Below are 17,257 nucleotides of genomic sequence, written 5' to 3'. Positions count from 1 at the left end.
GAGCCTCAAAAAATGCCCCAGGAATTCACTTTGCAGCCTGGCACATTCCGAGTCCCTGCGTCGGGCGGCCGCACCCAGATTCCCAGCCAGAGCCTCAGCGGCCCCCGCTTCCCCCTTCCCCACCTCCTCAGGTGTTTCTGCCTCGTGACTGCAAGCTGTGGTGCTATGAGGCAGGCATGTGTCTGCATTTGTGTGTGATGTCATCGGTCCCGGATGGGAGGTAGGTTTCTTCTTAGTTCCAGCACTTTCTGCAACAGTCCTGGTTCCACCTTCGTAAGCAGATATGCCTGTGGGGAGCGGGGGCCGGAGGGGCGTCTGCTGATGGGCTGTGTGCACGCCCCTCCGGCAAGGCCAGCCCACGCACCCACACTCTGCCTCACGGCTCTTCCAAAGGCTTCTGGGCCTCTTCTCCATGGGGCCCCGCCCTGCCCATGCTGCTTACTTGGCTCTTGTCCCCTGTGCCCTGCAGCCCAGCTGGCCTGCTCGAACCGCCCCAGCACAGCCCAGTTCTCCAGAATCCCCTGGACACTCCAGCCCTCCCGGAACCCTCCTGGGACTTACAGGTCTTCAGGGCATTTTCTCTCCTCATCCATGTCTGGTCTCCCTTCCTTGCTTGCGGGGGGCAGACGGTGGGTGTGCTGACCATAACGCAAATCCGGAATTGCATGCCGCGGGTCACATCTCGGACTTGCGCCTTGAACCAGTGAAGAAGAAGACCTGCCAGCGCCCTGCGTGTCCCTGTCTCAGCAGCTGGGCACTCCTGCATGTCCACTATCCCTGGCTGGGCACCGGTGGGGCCGCCTCTCCTGCAGATGGTACTGTGACCACTTCCTCAGCTGATAAGGAAAACCAGGAGGAAGCCCCGTTCTGGGCTGAGCTGTCAGATGAAGTTAGCCCCCTACCCCGCCCCGCCCTCGCAGGGCACCGTGGCCTGGCTGCAGCAGAGACGATTACAACCTCCATCTTCCTGGGGGACTGAAGCAGCCCACGAATGCAGTTTTAGGCTGTCCTGGCAACAGTGTCCTGGCTCTTTAGGGCTTTCTTTCCCCAATCTCCCTGAATCTCAGAAGTGCTGATTCCGCCCTGCCTGGCCTTAGGCTGTGCTCGCCCACTGCCCTAGGATCCAGCACACTGACCCCCATCCCCCAGTTCTTGGGTGATGGGCCCCACCGCATGCTTGTCCGAGGTCTGCCTGTGACCTCAGGTCATGACCTGAGCTGAAATCAAGAGTCGGATACTTAAATGACTGAGCCACCACCCAAGCGTCCCTACTGTGGTGTCTTCTACAGGCTTTGCCGCTCACTGCCCATGGGAAAAGCTTGTCTCTTGCTAACAGTCCCAGCACACTATGGCACAGCGGGTTTTTACCATGACTTGTGTGAGGACCTCGACTTGAAGCACTGAAACATGAAGCATAAATGGGAACGGCAGAGAGACCCGGACAAGCTCTGCTGATCGGATACAGCCTGGACTCCATGGAGCTTCTCAGATACTGAGTATTGTAGATGCTACTGGATACTTCCTCCTGGAATGTTTCTATGTTGGAGAAAAAAATGTATTTATTGGCATTGTGGTAATTCTTGTCGGGCTCACAAACTTTCTTCCTGAGTAGTGTTAATGGTAATTTGATATGATCGTGGGCCAGAATATATCCCCGTCATCCTGACAAGTCTGTGGGGTTCTGCCGATAGATGTGGCTAATAGTTTGTGGGTTCATTGTGCAAGGGGCTGTCCTAGGAGGGCTCCTGGGTAAAAGCCAGCAACAGTCCACCAGGATCAGAACTGTCCCAGATACTGTCTTGCTAAGCAAAGGTTTAGATACTGAATGCTCAGTGTTCCAGCCGTTTTTGCTTCTCAGATGACTGGTGGCCAGCCTGGAAGAGTCTTCTTTGGAAAACCTGACGAATCCAAGGGGAAACCCTTGGAAGTACCAACATGGGAGGGGGTCTCCTATAAAATGACCTGACCAGAACCTTCTTTTTTTTTTTTTTGAAGGTCAAGCAAAGCTTTATTTCCTGACCAGAACCTTCTAAAGCAGTAAATGATCATAAGAATCACCGGGGGAGATTTGATATGCCCTCCTGTACCCTTTCCTGACCCCAAATGGTCACATCAGGATTACTTTCTTTTTATTTTTTCTTTCTTTATTTTTTTTTTTAAGATTTATTTATTTGAGAGAGAGAAAAAAATAGCACAATCAGGGGAGGAGCAGAGAGAGAGACGCCTTGAGCAGACTACCTGCTGAGTGGGGAGCCTGATGGACGCAAGGTTCGATCCCAGGACACAGATCATGACCTGAGCCGAAATTAGGAGTCAGAGGCTTAACTGACTGAACCACCCAGGTGCCCCCATATCAGAATTTCTGAGGATGGTGTCACATCATTAGTGTCCACAGCGTCCCAAGTGGTTGTGGCATGTGGCCGGGCTGAGAAGCACTGTGTGAGGGGAAGCCCATGGTTGGCACGTCCCACCACCTGCACTGAGTTTCTAATCAGCTTTTTAGTGACTCTTCTGAACTGTGAATGGGCAGCCAAAGCTGACCAGACATGCAAGAAAACCTTCTGACTTGGAAAAGGCCTAAATGATAAGGAAAGGTAGAGACTATGCAAAAATAAATAAATAAATAAACAAACAAGCAAATAAATAAATAAAATAATCTATCTTCAGTATCTTCAGAGAAATGAGAAGTTATTCCACTGGTGAAATGAGAAGAAGATGAAATTTTAAAAATTCGGAAGTCAGGACATCTCGGTGGCTCAGTCAGTTAAACGTCTGCTTTCAGCTCAGGTCATAATCCCTGGGTCCTGGGATCAAACCCCGCATCGGGCTCCCTGCTTAGTGGGGAGTCTGTTCCTCCCTCTCCCTCTGCCCCTTCCCCAACTTGTGCTCTGGTCTGTCTCTCTCTCTCATATAAATAAGTAAAATCTTGAAAAAAAAAAAACAAACTCAGAAGGCTGGGTGCCTGGGTGGCCCAGTTGGTTAAGCATCTGCCTTTGGCTCAAGTCATAATCCTGAGGTCATGGAATCAAGCCTCCTGTCCGGCTTCCCTGCTCAGCAGAGTCTGCTCCTCCCTTTCCCTATGCCCCTTACCCCTCACCTTCCTGTTCTCACTCTTTCTCTCAAATAAAAAAAAAAAATCTTTAAAAAAATTCAGAAGACAGAAGAGCCCTTGGGTATCAAAACATAACAGTAGAATTATTATTGTGAAAAGTTTTTGAAGAGAAAAGGAAAAAAGGGTAGAAAGAAAAAAAATCTCAATAAAACATTAAAAGGTAAAGCTAAGGAAATCTCCCAGAACATTGACAAAAAAAGTCAAAGGGAGAAAAAAGGAAAGTCACAGAGATGGAAAAGATAAGAAAATAAGAGGAATAGACAGGAGGCCCAGCATTCCAACATTAAGCACTGCAGAAAGAGAAGAGGGAAAACAGAAGAGAGAAATCATCAAAGATACAACTTCCTAAAATTTCCCAGGAACGACAAACGTGAGTCCTCTGATTGCAAGGGGCCAGCCGATGCCTGGCACAAGGGATAAACACAGATCCATGCTACGATCCGGCATGGTGAAGTTTCAGAACTACAGGGAAACGTCCAGAGAGAAACCAGGTTTCATACTTAAGATTGAGAGTCAGAAGGCACCTGAGCTCTCATCACAACTGGAAGCCACAGGGTGCTTGATGACGTCACAGCTGTGAGCATTGTGATCTCTCGGCTCACACTCCTGGTCTGTAAAATGGGCACAGTGTTGTGTAAGCCAAGTTTCTGCAGGCGTCTCTAGAGGTGACCCGATTTCTCCTCTTTCTCACCTGCACTGGTCAGGGCTGACCTCCACCCCGCTACATGCCCTTGGGGTCTCCTGCAGCTCTCAAGATGCTGAAGGTTTGCTCTAGTCTCCTGGGAAGCAGAGAGAGAGCCCCCCCTGCCCTTCGTCTTTCGTGTCTGCGCCGTTAGAGGGGTTACCTGGAGTGCTAATTGTACCCTTGCTTGTGGTTTGTGATGAAACAGTTCGTGGGGGTTTTCTGGGGCTGCTACAACAATGACCACAAACATGGTGGTTTCAGACAATAGAAGTGCATTTGCTTACAGTTCCGGAGGCCAGAAGTCAGAAATTATGGTGTCAGCAAGGCCCGACTCCCTATGAAGGCACTGGGGGTGGGTCCTCCCTGCCTCTTCCAGCTTCTGTGCCTCTGGGTAACACTTGGCATTCCCTTGCTTGTGAGCACATCTCTCCAATCCCTGACTCCATCTTCCCCATGGCTTTCTTCTCCCTGCATGTCTCCGTGTCCCCTGTTGTCATGAAGGACATCAGACACTGGATTTAAGGCCCATCTGAATCCAGAATGACCTCATCTTTAGTAATTACATCTGCTAAGACCCTATTATGGATTCCCTATTATGGAACGGGACGGGAGGAACAGTCCAGCAGGAGCTGGGCCAGGTTGCAAATCTGAGGGACGGTTGCCATGCTTTCCTCAGAATCCCCACCCTCTGTCTCAGTCAAACCTGCTGGGTTAACCAACCAGTTCCTCCTTCAAAATATGATTGCCCCGGGGCACCTGGGTGGCTCAGTGGGTTAAGCCGCTGCCTTCGGCTCAGGTCATGATCTCAGGGTCCTGGGATCGAGCCCCGCATTGGGCTCTCTGCTCAGCGGGGAGCCTGCTTCCTCCTCTCTCTCTGTCTGCCTCTCTGCCTACTTGTGATCTCTGTCTGTCAAATAAATAAATAAAATCTTAAAAAAAAATATGATTGCCCCTGCACTTGTCCTCCCTGGCCCCCACCTTGGGGTCATAAATATGTCCATCACATATTTTAGCTTTAAGGCCAAGCCAGAACCTCTACTATGTATGTAGGTGGAAAGAGCTATACACTCATAAGCATTACATCGAATATTACTTATTCTGCTTATTAAAAGCAACCAAGAGCTTAAGTATTTCATACACATCTTGCCTCTTATAATTCCCAAATGCATTCATTCAATAGGCATTATCGAGCTGTGCACCAGGCATGGCAGGATTTGGAATTTATATAAATGGCTAGATCAAAGACTCCTGGGTTGTAGCAAAGCCTGCCAGGGATTTTGATGATCTTCCCTAATCAGCCTCTTTTACTTTGCCTCAGTACAGGATTCTCTGTGAGTGTGGCGGCAGCTGCCTAAGACCAGTGACCAGCTCCTGGATGGAGAGGAAAAGAATGTCGGTCTATTCCTACAGACTCACCCTTACCAGGCAAGAGAAGAAGGACTCAAAGCTTGCTCACTGCAGCTTGTTTGGATGAGAGCAGGAAACACCCCCCTCCCCACCGCTGCCTTGCCGTGGGTGGTTCTCCACAATGATTGCCCACCCGACTGCCAGAAATAACGTAGGCACTGCTGAGACCTCCGGGACCTGCTTGACGAGAATGGTCAGAGCTCCCTCCATGTGCTGTTTGTCTCGAAGCTGGTCATGTCATGACCATGTGTGACTTCTGATAGCTTGGAGCCGAAGCCCTCACAGGTCAGGTGAACTAGTATGTCGGGGAGGGAAAGGGTGATGTGATGAGGCTGGTAACACTTGCTGAAAACTTTGGTGAAGTTTGTGCAGACCCTATCTGATTCATGCTGTGTTGGGTTGGAAGTTCTGCACACATCACAGATGGAGAGAAAACCTTACAGATCTGGCAGCCATCTGGTTGGATGGATGGAGAAAGCAGTTGCACCTGTCCCATATCTCCTGAGTATCAGTCAACTCCATGATTTTGGAGGGTTAAGGAGAAGGGACCCAGGGCTTGCCAGCGACTCCCTTCCAGGTCTTGGCATTAGGAGAAAGGAGTTAACCTTTTTGTGGCATTCTTCCTCACGTATGGTGATTCCATTTTCTTAACTCATTGCCTTCCCCAGTATCTTTTCCAGCTAGTAGCCTCTTGAAGTCACAGAGAGTGTGTCACTGGACACCCAGGACCTAATGCTCAGTGCTGGGCACATTATCCCTGATCCCAAGGGTTTATGGAATGACTTCCACCCTAACCTAGAGATTGAGGAGGGCCTGGTGGGTTACAGCCTTCATCAACAGGGAATGCTGTCCATCTGCTTCCAGGAGACATACGGGAAAGAAGGAGGGAGGTCGGCATGATCTAAAATCATGCTCATGTCTAAAAATCTGACATAACTAATTAATTTACAAATGCCAAAGTCACCACAAGTGGTGGGTGGACTGAAAGATTATGGGAGGAAAGGAAAAGCACAGATAGATCTTTCCAATTATTGAAGGTAACCAGCAAGTGGGGAGTGCAGTGTTGCATTAAATGGGGGAATGTAAATTGTCAGCAGCTTCTCTAAGGGCTTCTGGCTCAGGTTGGTGGGTTAGCATGTGAAACACTGGGGTATGTGAGGGGTCACCATGAGGGTTAGAGTGGGTGGTGCCGAGGCTTCAGAGCACCGTGGCCTCTGGGGTCAGACCTGGTTTTGAATCTGAGCTCTGTCCCTAGACTTTGTGTGGATTTGGGCACATCACGCATCAGTCCCCAGTTTCACATCTCTAAAATAGGGGCAATCACATGTACCTCAGAGGGTTGTGGTAAGGACCGAATAGGTCACAAGTGAAAGCATCCAGTGGTTTCTGGCACTTACGACAAAGGTTCCGTCAGTGTAAGTTTACTATTATTATCTTTCTTATTGGCTTGTGCAGTGTACATGTCGGTTTCTTCATCTGTAAAAAACAGAATAAATCAGAGTTGTTCAGCACATAGCTGATGATCCGTAAAGGTTTTATTTACAACTTTTTCTAACTTTTTGTTTGGAAACAGTTTTAGACTTAAAGTTGCAAAAATACCAGAGCATTCCCCTTCACTGTGCAGCAGGCTTCCCTGAATGTCAACGTTGTATGTAATCATAGTCCATTGACAAATCCAGGAAATTTACACCGACGAGAGGCTACTACTCAAGGCTACTATTCACAAACTGCAGACCTCTTAGAATTCCCCCAAATGCTCTTTCCTGTCCCAGTTTGCACACCAGGATCCCATGTTACGTGTAGTCCAATCTGTGACAGTTCTTCACTTTCTGTCTTTCATGACCTTGACACTTTTGACGAGTACTGGCCAATTACTTGGAAGAAATATTTCTCAGTTTGGGTTTGCCTGATGTTTTCTGGTGATTAGATCAAGGTTATGTTCTTTTGGCAGGAATACCAGTCCTGCTGTTGTGTTACTCTTGTTTTGTTTTTCTTTTATCTTTATCACGGTAAAATACACATAACACACAACTTACCACTTTAAACCTTTTTAAAGGGTACAATTCAATGGCATTTAGTACATTCCCAGTGTTGTGTACCCACCACCTCCATCTAGTTCCATCACTCCCCAAAGCAGAGCCCCCAGGCCCTGACAATCACCTGTCTGCTTTCTGTCTATGGGTTTGCCTCTTCTGGACAGTTCATCGAAATGAAATCATACAGTATGTGGTCTTTCCTGACTGGCTCCTTTTCACTTAATATCATGTTTTCAGGTTTCATCTTTCTGGTTCCTTCGTGGATCAGTACTTCATTCCTTTTTATGGCCAAATAGTATTCCATTATGGGGAGAGTCCACATTTTATTTTATTTTCTAAATCACCTGTGAAACCTGGCATGGGCCCCGTGGCTGGGCCTGGAAATTGAAGGGAGGAAGGAGGAGACCCTTATGACTGGCAGGAGGTACTAAGTATGCAGGAAAGGGCTGGGATTGGTGCACAAGGGAGTCCGGGACTGTATTGACAGGTTGCAGACAACGCTCAGGGAGGCTCCAGTGGGACTACTCTATGGAGAGCAGACTCCTATGAAAGGTTCATTTGTGGAAAGGTGAAGGCAGTTGTGGCCGATGATCCAGGCACGGGAAAGGCAAGTCTCTGCGGCTGGAAGAGCCTGTGGGGGGGCCCAGGCACCAGAGGCTGGGGCTTGGACTGCGGTGACTGGAAGACCACGCTCAGGGAAGGGCTTGTGCCCCCGGGGCACGTACTCATTGCTTAGAGAGGAAGGGGTGCCTCTCTTTGGGCACATGCAACATAGTTGCAAACTTGCATGTATTAAGAAAAGGTGTGCTGACGGAGAGGAGAACGTTTTCGTTTCCTAAACGTCGCACCCCGGCTTCTCCTTAACTAGCAGGAGCCACTCGTTTTCCTCGAACGGGTCTGGGGACCCGAGCCCGGAGGAAAACGGGTCTCGCAGAACCCCGTCGCCTCCGCAGTCCCCTCAGCCCCACAGGTCCCGCAGCCCTGCAGTGCCTGCGGCGGGCCGCCCAGCACCGCACCGCCCGGGGGCAGCCGGCTGAGGACTGAGGGCGGAGCCGCAGCGCGCCCGCCCCGCCCCCGCCCTGCAGCCGCGCCGGCCCGGCGCGCGCACCGTGCGCGTGCCCGGGGCCCGGCGGCGGCGTGCGCGGGCCGCGCGTGCGCGCTGCGGCGGGGCGAGGGGCGGCGCGGGCGCGAGTCTGTCAGTGACAGCGGGAGGGGGAGGGGGCCGGAGATGGTGGCGGCGGCGGCGGCGGCGGCGGCTCTTCCGACATGAGGCAGCGGCAGCGGGGGGCACGGCGGCGGCCGCGGCCGCGGCGGCGTCGCTAGCTCGGGAGGCCGCCCCCGGGCGTGGGCGGGCGGGCGTCCCGGGTCGGCGTCGCGGGAGCTGGCTCTGCGGCAGCGCAGCGCAGGGCGGCCGGCTGAGGGGCCCGTGCCCGCCGCGCCCTGCGCTCGGCGCCCGGCGTCTCCCGGGGCGCTGGGCATCCCCGCCCCGCTGGGTCGGCCCCGGAGGCCGGGAGCAGGCCCCGCTAGACGCGCCGCGCCGACGGGGGCGACCGCGGCGTCGCGGGCTCCTCAGACTCGCGCCGGCGCCGGGGCCTCGCTGCAGCCCCTCACAGCCGGCCCGCAGCCTCCCGCGGGGCCGCCGGCCTTTGACGCAGGGGAGGCGCCGCTCCGCGCGGCATGAGGGGCCCGCCGCCGGCGGCGGGAGAGCCGCGCGGGCGAGAGCGGCTGGCGGCGTGAGAGGGCTCGGCTGGACTTGCCTCCGCGGCCGCGGCGGCCGGAGCAGGCGAGTGCGCGGGGTGGGCGGCGCAGGGGGCCGTGGGGGCGCCGCCGCCTCGCCGGCGCGGGGCTGCCAGGTCCGTCCCGACTGCTGCGGGCGGCCCCGGGGCGGGACGGCGGAAGCCCGGCTTAGACGTTAGCTGCAGCTTTCGGGGAGCTTGTGGTGCCTCAGCAAGTGGACCGCCCGGGCCGCCGCCGAGCACACCGGTTGGAGCTCGTGGCCTTCAGGAGCGTGCGCCTGTGTGGGAATCGGTGCCCGTGTAACTCCGGTCGTCTTCGCCGACAGGTACCAGAGCCCCCGGCCCGGAAGGTTCGGAGCACTCGGCAACATGGCTTCCCCGCCCCACCAGCAGCTGCTGCCGCACCACAGCACCGAGGTGAGTTGTGACTCCAGCGGAGACAGCAATAGCGTGAGGGTCAAAATCAACCCCAAGCAGCTGTCCTCCAACAGCCACCCCAAGCACTGCAAGTACAGCATCTCCTCCAGCTGTAGCAGCTCTGGGGACTCAGGGGGCGTCCCCCGGAGAGTGGGCGCTGGAGGCCGCCTGCGCAGGCAGAAGAAGCTGCCCCAGCTGTTCGAGAGGGCCTCCAGCCGGTGGTGGGACCCCAAGTTTGACTCGGTGAACCTGGAGGAGGCTTGCATGGAGCGCTGCTTCCCGCAGACCCAGCGCCGCTTCCGGTATGCGCTCTTCTACATCGGCTTCGCCTGCCTGCTGTGGAGCATCTATTTTGGCGTCCACATGAGGTCCAAACTGATGGTCATGGTAGCCCCAGCTCTGTGCTTCCTCGTCGTGTGTGTGGGCTTTTTTCTGTTTACCTTCACCAAGCTGTATGCCCGGCATTACGTGTGGACCTCTCTGGTTCTCACCCTCCTGGTGTTCGCCCTGACCCTGGCCGCCCAGTTTCAGGTTTTGACGCCTCTCTCAGGACGTGTTGACAGCTCCAATCGTACCCTCGCAGCCAAGCCCACAGACACTTGCTTATCTCAAGTGGGGAGCTTTTCCATGTGCATCGAAGTGCTCTTTTTGCTCTACACCGTCATGCACTTACCTTTGTACTTGAGCTTGTTTTTGGGAGTGGTCTATTCTGTTCTCTTTGAGACCTTTGGCTATCATTTCCGAGACAAAGACTGCTTCCCCCCACCTGGAGCATGGGCGCCACACTGGGAGCTGCTGAGCCGAGCCCTGCTTCATGTCTGCATTCATGCCATCGGGGTCCACCTATTTATCATGTCCCAGGTGAGATCCAGGAGCACCTTTCTCAAGGTGGGACAGTCAATTATGCATGGAAAGGATCTGGAAGTGGAAAAAGCCCTGAAAGAGAGGATGATTCATTCTGTGATGCCCAGGATCATAGCTGATGACCTGATGAAACAGGGGGATGAGGAGAGTGAGAATTCTGTCAAAAGGCACGCCACCTCCAGCCCCAAGAACAGGAAGAAAAAGTCTTCCATACAGAAAGCCCCCATAGCATTTCGCCCTTTCAAAATGCAGCAGATCGAAGAAGTCAGTATTCTATTTGCAGATATCGTGGGCTTCACCAAGATGAGTGCCAATAAGTCTGCTCACGCCTTGGTGGGTCTCCTCAATGATCTGTTCGGTCGCTTCGACCGGTTGTGTGAAGAGACCAAGTGTGAGAAAATCAGTACTCTGGGAGACTGCTATTATTGCGTGGCGGGGTGTCCAGAGCCCCGGGCCGACCATGCCTACTGCTGCATTGAGATGGGCTTGGGTATGATCAGAGCGATCGAGCAGTTCTGCCAGGAGAAGAAAGAAATGGTGAACATGCGTGTTGGGGTTCACACGGGGACCGTCCTCTGCGGCATCTTGGGCATGAGGAGGTTCAAATTCGATGTGTGGTCCAACGATGTGAACTTGGCCAATCTCATGGAGCAGCTGGGAGTGGCGGGCAAGGTTCACATTTCCGAGGCCACAGCAAAATACCTAGATGATCGGTACGAAATGGAAGATGGGAAAGTTACTGAACGCCTTGGCCAGAGCGTTGTTGCTGACCAGTTGAAAGGTATGTGCGTTTCTTTGCCTCGTCATCTCCCTCCCCGGTCCTGTTTGTGTTGAGGAAAATAAAAACCAAACAGTCTTTTTCTAGTGTCAGTATCTGGAGGCAGATCAGTTGTCTCAGGATACCTCAACATGGGGGCATCTCAGGGCTGATGAGACTTTGCCTCTGGTGAGTCAAATATCACAGATCTGTTCCCACTGTGACAGTGCTGACCTAGATGAGATCTTTAGGAGGAAGGAGAACTTTGGAAATGCATATCCTGCCAGTCAGCTGTTACTGTTTCTGAAATTCTACATTCCGATGAATGTAGTGGGGTTGGGGGGGCGTCAGAGCCTGTCAGCAGGCAGAACTTTGAAGTACTTTAATAGATTGTCTTTTTGTTTCATTTGGTTGCCCCTAAATCCCATCAAAACTTTTCTCCATGCCTTTTTCCAGAACTGTGAAGAATAAAACCTTTCTCGTCTTGAGGCCTCACTTTGCTGGAATAAGGAAGTTGCTTTAGCCCTGCAGGACTCTTGAGAATTAAATGGAATTATATACCCTCAATACATACTGCCTTCTTCTAGGTCTCTTTTTTAAAAATGTATTTTTAGCTTTCAACTTTCATTTTTATTGTGATATTTCTCTTACCATAAAGACTGCAGCATTTTACAAATTTACCCGGAGCAGTGTTTAGACCCCCTATCCCCAACCCCTTGGATTTGTTTCTGGTCTCTTGTCTCGGACTTAAGTTCTTAGTGCTGTTCTTGATATTTTCACTGGGCTTCTTTTGTTTTTCTTATTTTCACAAAGGGCAAAAATTTCTGAGGCCTGGGAAGTGATATATGAGTAAGGGGGACCAAAAGTAAGGATTCTAAATACCTAACCCCCATCCCACTCCCCTTTTTAAAAACAGTCCTGTGTTTTACTAAAATCTTCTCATTTGGGGAGGGAACATTTTGGAATTATGTAGAGAAAGTAATATTGATTTTTAAAAGTCAAAATTTGTAAAGCTTGTTGTGTTTTGTGGTGTTCATGCGTTGCAGGATGAAAAGCTCCAGGAAAGAGTTTGTCGTGGGAAGGAACAGCTTAAGTCAGAGACGAGAGCAGTAATAGTCTCAGTCAGAGACAGTAAGTGGTTGAGTGTGGGGGTCTGAATAGATTGTCAGGCTTGACATCCTATATGCTCAACTGGTATTTTGTTTCTCTGCTTGTGATTAGAGTTCCCCATGTCATTTACTTTCTACTTGGTCATAGCACTTTTTCCTTCTCCTGACTTTTCTTTATGAGTTTTGCTATGAGTTGAAGAATTTACAGGTGTAAGTAGAACACTACTGATACTTCCCTCTGTCTAGAGAGCTCTAAAAGATACCTTAAGGAGGTCAGAAACTACACCTTGCAGTTCACTTGACAGGTTCTGCTGTTGCAATTGTCTTTCCCTGTAGGAGGGTGACTCTTGCTCTCAGAGTCGTCAGAGTCTACAGATCCAGTGGCGTGTGGGGCGGATGTAATCCCTGCTTGACACTTTGGTATCTTTAAGATCTGAGTGTTGCAGGCTCTGTCCTCAGGGGTTGTGGGACAGATTCCAGAGAGCTGTGCTATATGACATGACAAGGGTAGCAGTTCTGTAAGTGGTAGTCTGAACAGTGTGTTTCTTGAATATCAAGAATAAAAACAGATGTAATCGTTAAGTAGGTCTGGAAGGCGCCGAGTCTTTGAATCTTCCACAGTACCCATTCTAATTAATTTATGGGTAATTTTATTTTTCAACTTCAAGTCAAGTGTCTCAAAGACAGTGAAAAAATATGCTAGAAGGGGGTCTATTGATTTTTTTTAACTTAAAATAGTGTACATTTGGTAAATTAACTTTTTCTTTAAATTTGTGTATGCTGTATATTGAAGGAGAAAGTTTTACTAGATGGGAGGTAGGGAAAGGTGGAAGGCTCAACTAAAAAGGTGGTATTTTTATATGGTATTCCCTCCTTTAACTGTTTCCCTGAGACCATGATTTTTGCTTTATTCAGCTCATTTTGAAAACCTTTGTGGACAGGACTCCAGTAATATAGGATGTCTATACAACTTCCTGCCTCTGTTTGAAACTGCCCAGTTCTGTTCTGTCATTGTCCAAATCCACTAAATTGAGAAGATAGCACAGTTTGTAGAGAACCCTTTTTATACACGAGGTTAAGGTTATGTTTTTAAAATTTTCATACTTACCCGAAATACCATGATCACGAAGGTGGTTTTCACAGGGTAAGGCTTATCTGTTGTACTCCAGAGGTGCTGACCCCTGCGATTTCCCCAAATGTGGGAAACTCGACTTCATAATTGGGGGTGGTGGGGGACTGCATTTGCTTTCTCCCCTGTTTTAAAAAAATAAGTAAGTAAAAACCCAAAATTTCTTTTAGCCCATCTTGCGGTTTGTGGAGATACTTTCTCTCTACAATGTTGGGCATAGCCTTTACCTCTCATCCCCTTTTTTGATAATGGGGTTAAAAATACCCAGTAGAGGACTCTGTAGATATGAGTACCAGTAGGCTGGGTGCTCCAGAACTAGCCTGGCAGCATGGAAAATAGCTCCTGCTCTGTAACTTATCTGGAAAGGTTTGTGGAAGGCTGGACTTCCATTATTCCTGCACATTCACTCACTCATTGGAAATCTTTAGCATGTTCTTATCATGCGCTCCTTGCCATGGATGAACTCGTGGAGTGCTGACAGTTCCTGACCTCAACAGGCTTACAGTTCTAACTGTGGTAGCGTGTGTGGAGAGTCAGGAACCCTGTATGGGGGCTACATACTGAGGTGGATCTTGAGACCTGGTGGTGGGTCTTCAGGTAGATAAAAGAACATTCGGTACAGTGGGTGTAGCATGAGCCAAGGCTCAAGGTTGTATATCCCTGTGGGCTCTAAGTAGTACTCCATTAGGGCAAGGAAGGGTGTGGATCATGCAGAAAGGAGTTTGTGTTTCATTCTGGACATAATGGGGAGCCACTGATGGGCTTTAGGCAGGAGGCTTAGGTGATATAATTTGCAAATTTAGAAGGCTTACTTTTTCAGTTCTGGGGAATGTAGGTTGGAAGGGAATGAGATGGGAGATTAGAGAGTTGTTTCCGTAAATCCCAGGCAGGGGTGATGGCAGCCTTAGCTGAGGTGTTGACAGTGACAGTGGAGGAGTGGAGCAGACAGGAGCAGAACCAGTACGGACTGGGTAAGAAGTAGAGCCAGAATTAAGCAGACAACTTGGGGGGTGAGAGGCTCGATTGTCTGAATGGGATATGGCCTTTCAAGGTTTCTGGAGTTGACATTGGAGACAGTTTGCAGTCAAGAATGAGTGAGACCTTTGAAGTTTCTGTGGCATGAATGGAGAATGCAGAATTGAGTTGAAGAATATGAAACAGTCCAGGAGCCCCTGGCTTGTTCATTCATTCATTCAACAAGTAATTTATTTTGTGCCGGGCAGAGTTCTAGGTGTTAGGGATACAGCAGTGAACAAAACAGACAAAAATTCCTGCTCTCGTGGCATGTCATTGTGCACTGAAATGAAGTTCTCAGACACCAATCTGAGCGGCGATGCAGGGCTGCCTCTCTGCAAGGGAGAGCAGCGGTGGTGTTCTGTTCTAATAGGGCAGTCAGACAGTAAAGTCAGTGAAATATAAAATTTCTTCTGCATTAAGTTTTAAGGAGAAACAAAGCAAAAAGGAGGATATATATATAGAGTGTGTGTGTGTGTGTGTGTATGTGTCTGTGTGTGTTGGTGTGAAACTTTAGGTAGGGTTGTCAGACACTGAGGGAGAAGGTAGAAAGAATTTTCAGCATGAGGCTAGGACTTAGGAAATGATCCAAAAAATAAGAGGCAATTATTATTAAAGGTAGGTAGAAATAGTGTGATATGAGTGATGGGAAGAAGCATCTTTTTACACCATTTAGGACAAACCACTGGGCCCAAAGGATACTAGCTGTTCTGCTCTTCCTTGGGCCACAAGCCAAAAAGGTGAGGAGGACTGTTTGGAACTGGTTTTTTTTTTTCTTTTTTCCTTTTTTCCCTCCTGTTATAGATAGAGTCACAAAGACAGAAGGTGAAACTGTCAGCAGATATCTATAAATGTCTTATTTTCTCCTCTGAAATATTAGGAAGCTGCAGCAGGGTGCGCAGTCATTCCAAATCGACAGCAACAACTATGTCTTTATAAAGGGAATGTCTGGTAGCCATTGCCAACCTTTTAGGCTCATGAGCAACGGGGGGAAAGATCTGCTGATGTGCACTGGGCAGATCGTCACCCGCTGGCCACAGCAACCAAGACCTTCTCCAAGTGCTAGTAGGTGGCTACTTAGAAGAGGTCCTATCTGGCCCCCTTCTGGGGCCTTTCCTCAAACAGAAGGTGGGCTGGGGCACTCTGAGTGTTAGCCTTGCCAGTGGCTGTCCCAAACTGGCAATCTGGGCCCCCTCGTTCCCTGCCAGCTGGCAGCTAACAGTCCTACTCAAGTACCAGTTTTAGGTGCAGTTTGCTTGCTCAGTTGGTCTCCTTGCTTCACTGGACAGCGTGAATAGCTTGTCCCCACCTGAGCAGATATTCTTGCCACTGGAGTGCTAGCCTACAGCTGACAGCTCATTCCTTCCTCTGTAGTCAGGCCGAGAGATTCTCTGCTTGCCTGCATCCTGGAGTGGGCTGTCTCGTGCATGTTGAAACATAGCCTTGGATGGCAAGTGGCAGAGGCAAGATGAAGCAGAAAATTTGACTGACAACCGAGATTGGAAATGAGAAAGAGCTGTGGAGCGGATGCTCACGCAGCCCCTGGCGACAATGTATTCTTTAGGCCAAATTACATGCCTTCCAGCAAAAAGCACACAGGTGTTAATTTCAAGGACCAGCCTTTGAGCAGAATTTGCCTTTCGCAAAGGAAGTTAAGGATATGGTTTGCTGAATGGCAGGTGGAATGAAGAAGGAAGGAGGGTAATCATTTAGGTAGAATTAACAAAGAAAGGGAAAAATTAAAAAGAAGCAATCAGCATAAGTATTTCAGGGACTAGCCAGCCTGGTTCCAATAATGGTCACCTGTGTACTTTGCCATGGAGTAATAACCTTGAAAGAAAACGTTAAATTTTCTCTTGTGTGTGCATGTGCCTAAATTTTCCTCTTTCCTTGGTGATTTTGGTATTAGTATTTCTATTGGGATTCTTCTAAGACGGTGGTCATTAATCACTCGAATGCAGGTCCCCTTGCTGGGTGGTGATAGGCGGCTGCTGACTCCCAGGGGAGCGGCTGAGTGGCCTCTCTTCCTGGTAGCTCTTGGCATCATTTGTACTTGCACATGAGACCCCTAGAGACCTTTATTTCCCCAACAGGAACTAGCATCCCTGGAGGGAATTTTATGAGGAGGGGAGAGTTTTTGAAACAGCAAGGGCACTGCCACATGAGGTCTAGAGCGTCCACACTGAGACATTAGTGCAGGATGGTGGTGAGATAACTTGAGCACATCACAGGCTGGTGGGGGCTCCCCCTGCACTAAGCAATGCACCCAGGGTGGGGGCGGTCTTCCCTTAAGAGGGCTGGATGAGGCCGTGACATTCATCAGTCTCGCTCATGCCCTGGTAGACTGCACCAGCCAAACTGACACATGGCCAACCTTGGGTCAGGTTTGGCAAAACTGTACTTCGTGAAACTCATGTGCTCTTGTTAATCAGGTTTTTGTTGTCCGCACCGCCCCCCGCCCCCCACCCCGCATCTGCGGCATTGCACTTGTAAGAAAATGCCTGGAATGCCTGCTCTGCTGAAGTTGGGAGAGAGGCTCATTTCCTTAGTATAGTCTGGAAGGTCAAGCCCCCCAAAGACTGGTGGTTGAAGTGGCAGTAGCAGAACCAGAAAGGAAGTGAGGGACAGGAACAGTTTTAGGAGTGGGTGGGATTCTGGGACTGCGATGATCAGGAACAGTTGTGACCAACCAATGAGGCTTTCCATCAGCCTGTGGTTCTGTTCTTAAACATTTTGGTCTCAGGACCCTTCTACACCCCCAAAAATTATTGGAGAAACTAAAGAGTTCTTGTTTATGTGCCTTATCAATATTTATCATGCTGGAAATTAAAACAAACTGAGATGTTTAGGAGAATCTTTCCTTAGAATTCATTTCAAAATAATAATAAATCCATCATACCCACTGCATGTTAATAAAAATAATATTTTTATACATATAATTATATGTTAAAAATTGACATTTATTTATTTATTTATTAAAAGGTTTTTGAA

The 17,257-nt window shown here is 49.8% G+C and overlaps 1 protein-coding gene and 1 pseudogene across 1 annotated transcript in view; both read left to right on the top strand.

The window, feature by feature from the left end:
• The first annotated feature begins 8,942 nt into the window (after window positions 1-8,942).
• Window positions 8,943-17,257, top strand: part of ADCY9 (adenylate cyclase 9) — a 119,592-nt gene continuing 111,277 nt past the window's right edge. Inside the window, exons 1-2 of the mRNA XM_044233650.1 lie at window positions 8,943-9,023; window positions 9,303-11,038. Of these exons, the coding sequence (XP_044089585.1) occupies window positions 9,346-11,038 (1,693 nt within the window). The 5' untranslated portion in view covers window positions 8,943-9,023; window positions 9,303-9,345. The remainder of the gene's footprint in view (window positions 9,024-9,302; window positions 11,039-17,257) is intronic.
• On the top strand, window positions 13,224-13,378 carry LOC122896198 (annotated as a pseudogene).

This window comes from Neovison vison, chromosome 14, assembly GCF_020171115.1.
Source record: "Neovison vison isolate M4711 chromosome 14, ASM_NN_V1, whole genome shotgun sequence".
NCBI classification, from domain to species: Eukaryota; Metazoa; Chordata; class Mammalia; order Carnivora; family Mustelidae; genus Neogale; species Neogale vison.
The sequence above is the reverse complement of the archived record's forward strand: the minus strand, read 5'-3'. Positions and strand labels throughout refer to the sequence as shown.